The sequence below is a fragment of the Mercenaria mercenaria genome, chromosome 6, assembly GCF_021730395.1.
Source record: "Mercenaria mercenaria strain notata chromosome 6, MADL_Memer_1, whole genome shotgun sequence".
NCBI classification, from domain to species: Eukaryota; Metazoa; Mollusca; class Bivalvia; order Venerida; family Veneridae; genus Mercenaria; species Mercenaria mercenaria.
Window position 1 is genome coordinate 18,985,494 of NC_069366.1, and position 12,850 is coordinate 18,998,343.

A 12,850-nucleotide genomic window follows, 5' to 3' on the forward strand; every position below is an offset into this window, starting at 1 on the left:
ATTTAAAGTAATTTTTCTTGTCCGGTCTGTAACCTTCTTATGCCCAGATAGATATTCCAAATAACTTGAAACATAACATACAAGACTCTCAACTTAAAAGTCATTGTCGCACTTTGAGGTAAAATATTTCATTATTTCTATGCGTCAGGGGTGCGTTTCATAAAGAATCTTAAGTCTGATTTTACTCCTAAGTGCAAAACTAGGTGAAAACTGCGTTTCAAGAAAAATCTTAATGCGCACTATGTGGGAAATTAAGACTAAAATTAGGACTATTCCTAGGGGTGCCTCAGGGCACCCCTAACTTTTATCTTTTGTCTTAAGACAAAAACTACGTGCAAAAATAAAATGGCGGCGCCCATGTATCTTGCGCTTTTCAGTGATTTTCCGCTATTAAATTACGAAAAACTTAGCCCAACTGATACATGATTTTGTAATACACCTTCCAATACTGTGAATTTATTGATGACGCAGTATCGTCCAATCATAGACTGTTTTACAATGGGTCGGAGATAGTGTTGTTTATCGACAGCGTCAAACAAAATGTACATATAGATCTATTCAGTTTCAACGCTGGACATTTAACAAATTACATCTTGAGGTATGTTTCGTCTACACTACAGTTCCTTGTTTTATTTGATTATTGCATCATTTATTCCTTGTTTTATCGGGACTCAAAATTAATCCCTCTCCACCCACCTAGAAATGCACCAGCGACCAGCAGAGGCGGAATCAGTTAGTGAGTTACTGTAGTGGGGTGCGAAGTTTTTAGTTGTATTCGGGTGCATATCGCCTTCGAAAATTATTCGCAAATATAGCTCTGCCTCAAGTGACAGAGTGTGACGTGTGTTTGAACATGAATATATGGGTACATAGATACTGTATATCTGTAAATAACTTGGTACAAACATTAGCCGTGTAAAGACAAGATGTCGCATGAAATAGACCAAAGCCTAATGATCATGATCACAGTAGAGGTTACATGTTTTTCTTCTTTGTTTTGTACGTCCAAGAACGTTATTCAAATAGCAATGGTTTCGTGTGTAATACCCAGAGCCATGTTTAAAAGTTAAGGTCACAATTATTGGTAAACTTCTAATGCATTTTTCTTGTCTAGTCCATACCTTCTGTGTGCATGAATGTATATCGCGATGAAGAATTAGACTCTGAGTTTATAGGTCATTGTCTCAGACGTCAAATATCTGATAAAATCTATGATAAGGTCCTTTGGAAGCATATGATGCAACAAAGTAAAACAATAGATATTTGTAAGGCTGGTAATTCTAGCATATCACATTACAATTATCATACCCGCATATTAAAAAAAAAAAACAATAAAAAAATGCCTACCTACCCTACCTAGCGATTTGTGGACCGTTTTTAGGCCCCATCCAAATAGCGAGAGGCTTATTTCTGTGGCCCGTTTTTGTTATTTGACAAATTGTGATATGTTTTTGCGATCAAACATTATTTGTGATTGAAGCTGTTATGTCATGCGAAACGATACAGTACTGCAGCGCTAACCTTTCCAGAGAAGTTGCTCCTATTGGATTGAATTTTCCTTTATATATGTTTGTGTGAAGTAAGAACTAACTGTTTTTCGGATTAATGCGAAAATAACAACAGAATATGATCGGCAAATCTATGAATTGTGCTAGCGATTCATAGTTAATTAGCCAATCATATTCAGTCGTTCATTTCGCACGAAATCCGGAAAATAGTTTATTTCTTATTTAACATTTATATGGTAGGAATTTAAAAAAAAAATAAATAAACTGCACACATTTTGTTGTTTTAGCATTAGAATTCAAATTATTAATAACCAGACAGAAAAACTGGTAGGTCATATGAAAAGGTTCTTTCAAACTACACGCGGACGTCGTCAAAACTGCAGCACGTTATCACTAAGCGGCCTTATCGTAACTTTAGCGCCTTTCCTTTTGCGGTTTATACAAAAAGAACGTCATAAGGGTAGCATATTGTAATCGGACGTCAATCTCCTCGGTTTTCGGTCTATAGGAACCTCAAACTTAGTAGGCAGGTTGGACCTTAGCAGCAGATGACTCTTGTAAATTTTGAGTTCGGTTGCTCAAAGGTCATGTTCAAGGTGACCTTAAACTACAAATTTTCATCTCAGCAACCTCAAACTTAGATGACTCCTATTAATTTTGAGGTTAAGAGAGCAGCTCACCTTGAACTAAAAACTTGTTAATGCAATTATGTAATTTTTCCACATTTTCATTCATAATTCATACGACGCCATCCGAACTATGTCTATCCTCATTTTTACTGCTCTCATTTGATTACGCTTTAAAACTGTGTCAAAGTGTTTCCTTAATTGCGTTCTTTTAAGCAGTCGTGGAAGACCTATAAAATTCCTGGCTAAATTATTGATCTAATTCTGTGCAGTCATAAATAACTGAAATAAACACAATAAAAAACCTCGCTAGGGATCAAATTGACTGTTAGCGATTCTTGTGTAATTTAACTGTATGGTCACTTTTTTAATAAAATGAATAAATTATTACGTCATTTACCAAATATAGCTTATCGTGACCGGTGGATATCTATGACAGTATTACATATGCTGCACGCACGTAATGTATCAATCGGATACTTCCTGTCAGTTTTGTTTACAAATATTCGTGCACATCTGTCAAACTGAAAAAAAACTCTCTGAAAATGTCTTTCCTATGGGTACTTTCCTATGGGTAAGTCTCTTATTATTTACTTAAATTGATATAAATCGTTTTAGACTGCATCTTTTTCATATCAATAAACACGCTTTTCCCTTAGGAAAGTGACGTATTTGATGATTTATCGAAGCGTCTGCTCCACGAGACACATTTATGACGTCACAAGTACTTGATCCTTGACAGTTTTATACTACTGGCCTGTACTTGTTACCAATATTTTTAGGCATGGGATGTCTAAATTTGTATGTGTAAATGTTATTTTTTATGTGCTATTTGTGTTTAGAATTCTTGACAATACAGTAAAACTTGATTTTCTTTCAGTTACCGTTGGCTGGAAAATTAAACAAAAAGACAATACAAGTCAGAGATGTTGAAGTTAGTCTACCATGAGGTTAGGAACAATGGAACATCAGTGTATAAAGCTGCTAGGATGTATGGTGTTCCGGAAAGCACACTGAGGGATAGATTTTTAGGTCTCCAGCCAATACCAGATGAGACTCCCAATCTTCCTCATTAAGGTCCTGCACAAACATTTACCAAGGATGATATATGATCGAAGAATTGCAATTGGTGAAGCATGTAACATATATGGCCAGTATAGGCTATGGTTATTCTAGAAGTGAATTTTTAACACTTGCAACTGATTTTGTCATCAGCCTCGGTAAGAAAAAGGAAGGAGACCCTGCATTTGCACCATCATGGTACTCTGGATTCAAAGATAGGAATCCTGAAATTGGGCTATCTCGGGACCAGAAGTTATCTTTAGAAAGAGCTAAATGCACGTCTGAGAAGGTATTAAACAACTATTATGCAGAGCTTAGTAACGTAATGAAGGATAATGGACTGATTGATAAACCAGAGAGTATTTGGAATTTGGATGTGACTGGCATAGTGATGGAACACAACCCTTCCAATGTTATTTGTTTGACGGGGTACACTCCTCAGGCAATTACATCAAGCAGGAGGTAAGATTGTAACAATATTAAGGTGTGGAAGTGCAGCAGGTACCAGGGTTCCCCCATACTATATCTTTCCGTTGGAATGATGAACTTTTAAATAGGGCATGTCCAGGAGCATCAGGAGAAATGTCTGATTCAGGTTGGTCCAACTCTACCTCCTATTGCAGTTCTTCAGAACACATTTTATCAAGTTTGTACACTCGCTACAATGTTGCTGCCATATCAAGCAAAGCCTATAATAAAGGTCTGTCAACAGAAAATTTAATATCATCTTTTAAAAAAACAGGCATATACCCATTTGAAAGAGATACTATTAACAAAATCAAAACAGCGCCTTCAATAATTTATCAAGAGAATGAAAATGAACCTGAAACTGAAAACAAAACAAGCTTCTTGGAAACCAAGAAAATTACTGCTGTGAAAGAAGTTCAAAAGAAAAGTAAAACGCCACCATCAGTCACTGGAAATATAATGGAACCAGAAAAAAATCCCTCCTGAAATAAGTTCAGACTGATGAGCCCTCTAAGAAATTAAAGAAGTCATCAAAAGTGATAAAAGAAGAATTTAAGGAACTAAGAAATCTGCCAACTTAAAAAGAAAGAAATCAAGTTCACCACAACCAAGTACTTCTGGCACTAACTTAAGATAATAGGCCAGGTTTTATTGTAGACTCTGAAGATAATGATGGAAGCGAGTGTGACGGCATAGAAGACACTGAGGAAACTGAAGTCTGTTGTGTATGCAATAGGTTTAGCCCGAGAGATTTGCATCTTGCATATACCTTGGAAATGGTTACATGGGGTCGGCGCATTGCTTGCGGACACTGGACACGTTTAAAATTCTGCACAGAAGTCAAATGTCTGAGGATCAATTTTTCTTTGTCCTCACTGCAAGCATACACAACTAAAATAACAAATATAAGACATAACACAAGCAAAAGTATATATAGATGATTTATTTATTGAATAAAATGGGTGTTGTGTTAAAATTCCTCATGCAGAAAATATTGGATGGAAGTTCAGACCAATACCAGTATAAATGACGTCATCATTTTTTGTATAGTGGATTTTTTTATACTTACACCGGTCATATGTGTCTGAAAAACGTAAACAAAGTTACAGATACATGTTTATATGGACATTAATTATTCTATTTAAATATAAACTAACATTATTAAAATATCATCTTCATATGAAAGACAAAGGATGAATTGACTATTACATGATATGTTTTTCAGAAAATGTATATTGTGTTGGTTTGTTTTTAACCCTTGAACTTTTTTATTACACCGGTAATCGGTATCACCAGGATACTATCTGCTTATGCATGTCATATTCAAATTTTTAATCAGTTACTATCAACACAGATTACAATCACGCTAATATTATTTTCCATCTCTTTCACGTTATTGTATAAATATATATCAACACAATACAGAGGTCACGAGAAGCCTGTATAGCCCAGTGGTCAGTGCACTGGTTTAACACGCAGGAGGTCGTAGGTTCAAACACCATTGGCGGCTAGACGCTTTTTATGACATAATTTTGTAAGTTTAAATAGAGATCCCGTGTTGAGAATGCTATACAATGCACGCTTAAATGCCAGGATTAGTTTCTATTATTGAAAGAATTTTCTGTATCTGCACTACCCTCTAACTCTTTATACAGTTAGCTTTTCCACTGAAGGAGTCGCCAAATTGGTAACCGTTGGCGGATAGAAACATACAGAAGTTGAAACCTTTTTGTATCAAATGTTAAGATTTCAAAAATATACTTTCTATGAATAAGTTTTTGTAGTACCTTAGAATAATTTGGTGGTGGAGACAAAATATTCCAAGAAGTCATTTACAATGGCCACCTGTCGACTTCGAACCAGTGACCAACAGCTGGACGGTGCAGTAGTATTAGAAAACTCAGGAGATGAAAGCTGTAGTGTGTGTTAGGAGAGTGGGGAACGAAACGGAAGGGGTTATTGTCTCAAGAACCGTCTACCTTAATCAACACATGCTGATCCAATTTAAATTAACGTTCCTTCAAAATGTTTTCTTGTCATCAATTGATATTTATAGCCGTTGTGATATTCTTTAAACATAACCCATAATTATAAATATGAAGTACTAATTTTTTGTGTTTCGAAACGAGAAGAGCATCTGAGACGTTAAGAAATGATAAATTAAGTCTGAACTGTACAGGGTTTCTAATATATACTTTTTATTTCTGACTGTCCCGAATATGATTTTATACCATACTCTGTTTGAATGATAATTTACATATTATCACACGTTACGAAGAGTTTCATGAAGATTTACACAACAGTTTACTTTAAATCAGCTTCGATCAAAATTCAGAACACAATACATGTATATCCTAGCTTGCAAAGTGTTTTGCCCGTACAAAGCATTATTTACACAGCTAATAAGCGTTCATTTGCATCGACAAAATGTCAATTTCCCGAAGGAAAAAGGAACTTTAAAACTGTCATACCAAATTTCAAGGCTAGATTCAAAGCTGCTTTGCAATTGCCTTTTATTTTATGCCCCTTTCGAAAAAGGAGGGGTACATTGTTTTGCAGATGTCAGTCGGTCGATTGTCGGTCCGTAGACCAATCGGTTTCTGGATGATAACGCAAGAACGCTTTGCCCTAGGCTCCTAAACGTTGATAGGAAGGTTGGTCATGACCAGCAAATTACCTCTATTGATTTTGACGTCAGTAGGTCAAAAGTCAATGTCACAGTGACCCAGAACAGTTAAACGGATTCCGGATGATAAATCATGCACGCTTAGGCCTAGGATCATGAAAGTTGATAGGCAGGTTGGTCAAGACCAGCAGATGACCCCTATCCAGTTTGAGACTAGTAGGTTAAAAGTCAAGGTCACAGTGATCCCGAATAAACGGTTTCCGGATGATAACTCAAGAACGCTTAGGCCTAAGATCATGAAAGTTGATAGAGAGGTTGGTCATGGCCAGCAAAATACCCCTACTATATTGAGGTCAGTAGATCAAAGGTCAAGGTCACAGTGACCCCCGAACAATTCAATGGTTTCCGGATGATAACTTAAAAACGCATAGGCCTAGGATCATGAAAGTTAATAGGGATGTTGGTCATGACCAGCAGATAATCCCTTTTGATTTTGAGGTCAGTAGATCAAAATGACCCGGAACTGAACAACTTGAGAACGCTTTGACATAGGATCACGAAACTAACTAGGAACGTTGATCGTGACCAGCAGAACCCTATTGATTTTGAGGTCAGTAGGTCAAAGTTCAAGGTCAAAGTGACTGACCAGGAACAGTTAAACAGTATCCGGACGATCACTTAAGAACACTTGGGCCTACGATCACGAAACTTTATAGGGAGGGTGAACATAGCCAGCAGACGACCCTATTGATCTTGAGGTCAGTAGGTCAAAAGTCAAGGTCACGGTGATTCGGAACAGTTAAACCGTTTCCGGACGATAACTTGAGAACACTTGGGCCTAGAATTACGAAACTTAATAGGAAGGTTGTTCATGACCAGCAGATGACTTCTATTGATTTTCAGGATAGTAGGTCAAAGGTCAAGGACACAGAACAGTAAAACGGTTTTGCCAAATAACTAGAGAATGCTTTGGTCTAAGATCACATTCGATACGGTGGTCACTTGTGATTGGTAAATGACCCATAATTATTGATTTGAGGTTAGTACATCAAACGTCCTGTGTACAGTGACCAAATAATTTCTATTCCTTTTGCAGTAACTTAATGCATCAAGGAGGTATTTCGTGTTCTACGAGCTCTTGTTCATTTTTCAGTTAGACTCAACGCATTGTATATATTATTTTTTCTTTATTTGCATAATAGTGAGGGCTCGCCTCTTAGAAGAGTATATCCCACATTATACAATCAACCGCTTTTTATATAATAGTATAATCAACGAACGCAATAACAGTTATAACACAATATGATATTACATGTATCAAATAAAGGGTACATGTGTAGGGCTCGCCTCAACTAAGAGAGTGTATCCCTAAAATAAACACAGATTTCATAAACATGATATGAAACCGTCTAGTACACAATGTATTTATATAGGGCTCGCCTCATTTAGAATACTTGAGTATATCCATACTTATTAATTTAATGACTCAGTTCTTATCAATATAGTTTAACATAACATATCTCTATCAAAGATATGCTTAGAGAGTTCGCTATTAAAGCAAGACATGATATAGCTAACATAACATATCATGATAAACATACAGTATAAACACAGGGTGCGCCTCAACTTGCTCGAGTATATCCCTATGACGTAATAAATTTAGTGAGCATGGCAACATAACAGTTATCAACTAAACAAATATTTATATGTTATATAGCAGAACCAGGTTTTAATATATCGAAACAACATGAAAATGTTCTACTTTTCACAAGGGGGTAAGCCCAGATGAATTACACACATGGAGTATATTTGATTTGAAGTGCTGAAATATATTAAATTCTTACATGTCTTTTAATAAAAAAGTGGCGCATGCATGATGCCGTATAACACGCCCGGTGGAAAACCTTAGGAGTGCGTAAACGTCTAGTGAAATATTCTGCGCGCCTAATAATCGACCTAGTGGGTATGAATTAAGTGTAACATCGTTCTGTTATTATGTAATTTCGATTCTGAAATAATATCTAATATAGAATAGTGGATAAAATGTAGTAGCACTCTCTTTTGGCACCTGTATGGCGCCAGATGATATGTCGACATGACGTGTCAGTAATGCCGAGTTTAAGCGAAAATGTGCATGGAGTTTCATATATTAGAATATAATATAGTGTTGCACTGACTTAGAGATAACATTAAGTTTTATATTTCACATGAAGCATCCAAGTCTTGATGAACAAAAATAACATATGAACAAACGTTTCATTTGCATTCCTGGGTGCACGTGTACGTAAATAGATAAATAACAACTTTAGTAGACCATTCCAAACTGGATCTATTTTTATCGTCGTCTCCATCATTTTGTAAGCCTATTAGAGTCTTCTAGGCAAGAAATGTTGATAAAAATGACTAAAACTGTCGTGACTACCTGGTATCTTTAAAAGTATACACGAGGTTTAGCAGAAGCTGTATTTTAGGCAATTGTGCCATAATAGTATTTATTAAGGTAATAGCTTGAAACTAATGCTGTAACTTCGTAATGAACAGAAATGGACATTGTGATTATACTAGTGTTTGTATTATTTTCAGAATTACCTTTTTTGCGATCAGACAGTCGAGAGGACGCTAAACACAGTTCCAGTTTGGTATAGCTAATCGAATTTGTGTACATTATATTTTGATTAACCGTACACGTTTATGCATGACGAATTGTAACCTCAAACACTTCTTTTAGCTTAACTTCTATGTAAAAGTAATGTTTATGTAACTTCATCCGTTAAACAGTTACACGTTTATAAAATTACAATATATTTACATACCAAATGTTTCACTGTATATAGTATCTTACACTTAACAGAAGAAAAAATAATTCACTTATTTACAATTTACATTCACAAATATGTACCAGCCAATATATAATATAATGAAAAATATCACACAAAGTATAATCCGTTTATTGATGTAAATACTTCTGCGTCGCCATTCTTATAATTTTCCTATAATTTTCACTACTGGGGAAGGTTTAATGTAATGTTACAACAACTTGTTTCCAAACCCATTTGCTTTTGTTTAGTTGCAATTTTGTGTATCTATTTGCATGTATAAAGGCAAAAAATAAGGTTAAATAAAAAAAATACATAAAAAACAATTCCCTTTCACTTAAGTAAAAATAGCACAACAAATCTGTGCTTAATCAGACCTGTATAATGATATAAATCTGTAATTCCGTTTCTAATGAAAAAAAAAACATAAGCAAAAAACGGGAAGAACTAACCACACAAAGAATGACACAATGTAATAAAACGCATCTGAGCTATATACACACGACATATTTCATAACTATGGTATATATAAAAAAACCATATTGTATACATTTCAACACATCTGTTATATTAACACCATTTTTTGTTATTGAATAGCTATTCAAAATAACTAATATAAATTCAGCTCATAACGGACGGGAATTTTTACAATAACATTCACATTTAATTACATATATATACTCTTAAACCACAACTGTCTGGTGAGCTCAAAACTGAGCTAAGGCTTCATGTCCGGAGACAGTAAGTTGGAGAAACAAGAAGTACATTTTCCTACTGGTTTGGACAAAGACAATCACCTATGGCAATTTGTCCTTCACCTCAAAAACATCTTAACAAGATCAGTTTCATACTTTACTGAATTCGTGTGCAAATGTATTATTCCAACTATATTGTAGAAAATATTCAAACCGTATGCCGAAACCAACAAAATATTATCACCCTTAAGATTAACTATTGCATATGTTTAGTATATGGTATGTGTAGAACACTAAATAAACTATGACAAGTATATAAATCGTACATACCTATAATAACAAACTGGCAAAATAAGTTTAATCATAAACAAATGAAGATATGTCTTTAAAACAAGAATATTACAAGAATTAAATACCTTATATTATTGTTTAAAACTATATGATAATTAACAAAGTATGTAACAAACTGAAATTACCTTTACGCTACGAATGAAACTATAATATTGCAGTTATACATTTGAACATTGTATATGGTCACAGACAAACGCAAGAAAAATAAAAAATAATAAAAAAAGCTTACACTTGGCAAGCATCACATCATTTCGAGGCAGGTACACACGCATCCATATGAAAGTATCAAATCATTAACATACGAAAAGTTATACAGAAGCTGTCAGTGCATTTCATATACAAAACTTTGTCATCATAGAAAAATTGATACTAGTACACAATAGAATGAATTACATCAAACATACAAAATATAACAAAGCTAATTTTCACATCCATTCAATACGTTCATTAGGTTATAAGGAAATTGGTAAAAAGTTTGCTATTTCATAATAATGAAATGTATAAAAGCAGCCCTGTGGCAGCCAAACTCGACAAAAACACGTCTTGGTCTCAACAATCCCGACTCAAAAGACACAAAACAGTTCAATTAAATATGATGTACAGGCCCTGTACTAACATAAAACTATAAGTTAGGGATAATCAGTTTCTGGTACACACATGTATTTCTAATTGAAATAAAATTACTAAATCTGTTATATACAAAGAAGGATGGAATAGTTACAATGAGCTAAATGTGCACAAGAAATTACTGCCTGTCTTGCTAAGTACACGCTTATAAAACTGACACTTTCATTATTATATTTTTATTATGTACAAATGTGTGTCAAAAGATATGTTAGGTTATTGTCAGGGCACACAATGTTCCTCTGAAAATACCTCCAATACTCCTTTAACATTGCAATTGTAATAGTACGTCCTATTCGATCATTTCTTCAATAATGTCAAGAATTCGCTTGGTTTTCTTCAGAGCCTCTTGTGCTTGGTCTTCTTCAAAGACATCAGAAGGAATCTCCTTTCCTATTACTGAATCCGGATAACGCATTCTAAAGTAGTTTCCCAATTCTCTCTCCAAACGTTCAGTCTGAAAGAAAAACTAGGCGACTGTTTACGTAGTAAATACATTAATGTATCTCCGATCCTGCATATTGCTATCATAGTTTGAATACTAGTCACACTAGGAACAAAACGATATAAAATGATACACCGTCATTCTGATAATTCACGTCTAAGAATGACCGACTGAAAATTGTACATCTAATGTTGCTACGTTAAGGAGTAAAAATAGTGGATATGAAATTCTATTCTTGTTGCCAAAAAGGTGATAAAACGTAAAGGGTTTAAAAGAAATATAGCAAACAAAATTCGTATTTGTTTAAAGCGTTCGGTACGGGCCTTGCACATACATATAGCTAAATATGCAGGAAACTAAAAGTTTTATTCTGCATATAGTCTGATAAAGAAAGATTGTGCTTGATTTGCACATTAAATTCTGACTACCGGTATATGACAATTTATCTAACCATGTATCTTTGGCAGAGTATCTAGGCTGAACGTTATGTTCTATACATGTCATTATGGGAAATATCTGTATTGTTTAAAGGGTTGAAAGACAAAAAGCAGACACAAACTACAACCTATCTGACCATCAATCTTAACCACACGCACGACTTGTACATTGACTGAAAAAGTGAAAGGTGCGTCCCAGTATTGCAAAGATTTATGATCAATTGATTTGAAAATCCTTACAATACAAAACCGACATGATTTCATGACGGAAGAATAACCGACATGTCAAAAACAATATGTCAGGTATCTCTTGACCCGTTTACACTAAAACTTTATCGTCAACTTAATCCGTCTTGTAGCATAGTTTGATAATGTTACATGTTACTTGGAGATAGCAAAACAAAAGGTAAAAACTTTGAACTAACCCCCGGTACTTGTATTTGTTTGAGGTTAATTTAAGATAAAATCTTTTGTGCTGAAATACGACAATTTGTTTCCTGTTTCTCGACTTTCATTTGTTTTTCACATACAAACTTTGTATATGATATCACTGTATACACTTACCTCTGTGGTTAAATTTAGATCGTGTAGTTCTCGGGCAATCCCAGACAGTGAATGACCCCTCCGTGCTGCTCGATTTGCATCTTTAGCATACATTGCTGCCTTCAGTGCTTTTTCGCAGGACTGAAATCAGAAATATATATATATGGTGACGACGCATGTAATTCATATAAATTTACTTACATATATAAAGAAATTGCCCAGGTGAAATCATAGTCGGACTTTACATCCTGTTAAGTTTGTATTGACTGTTTTGGTAATATCAATTGTTGGTTTTGTTAAGTAAGTAATATCGACTGTATTTTGACCATTTTCTAATATTTCCAGAATAATTTATATTTTGCTACTGTGTAACATGTAGATCTATATATTTTTCAAATTTCTACCGGATTTAACCTTTTTATACAAGATCATAAATATATAACAAACTTGGTATCAAGGGATTGAAAGCACCATTTAAACATTGCCTTTGGTTACATACTATTTTTCACTATTGTTTATCTATTGTTTTACAGAATTTGTTTAAATATGGCTCAACTCGGGGATAGGCATTATTCCTCTAGTTTAAAAACGGCAGAGAAAATGTTGACGGCACTCTTCAGAACTACCTCTTCATCCCACATGCTCACTA

General features: G+C 34.6%; 1 protein-coding gene across 2 annotated transcripts in view; it reads right to left on the bottom strand.

The window, feature by feature from the left end:
- Positions 1-7,464: 7,464 nt before the first annotated feature.
- The window catches only part of LOC123550635 (sacsin-like), a 38,239-nt gene continuing 32,853 nt past the window's right edge, over positions 7,465-12,850 (bottom strand). For both annotated transcript variants that reach the window (XM_053545295.1, XM_053545296.1), the window contains exons 8-9: positions 12,223-12,342; positions 7,465-11,233 (exon numbers count right to left, since the gene is read on the bottom strand). In XM_053545295.1, coding sequence (XP_053401270.1) covers positions 11,069-11,233; positions 12,223-12,342 — 285 coding nt within the window. In that variant the 3' untranslated portion in view covers positions 7,465-11,068. The remainder of the gene's footprint in view (positions 11,234-12,222; positions 12,343-12,850) is intronic.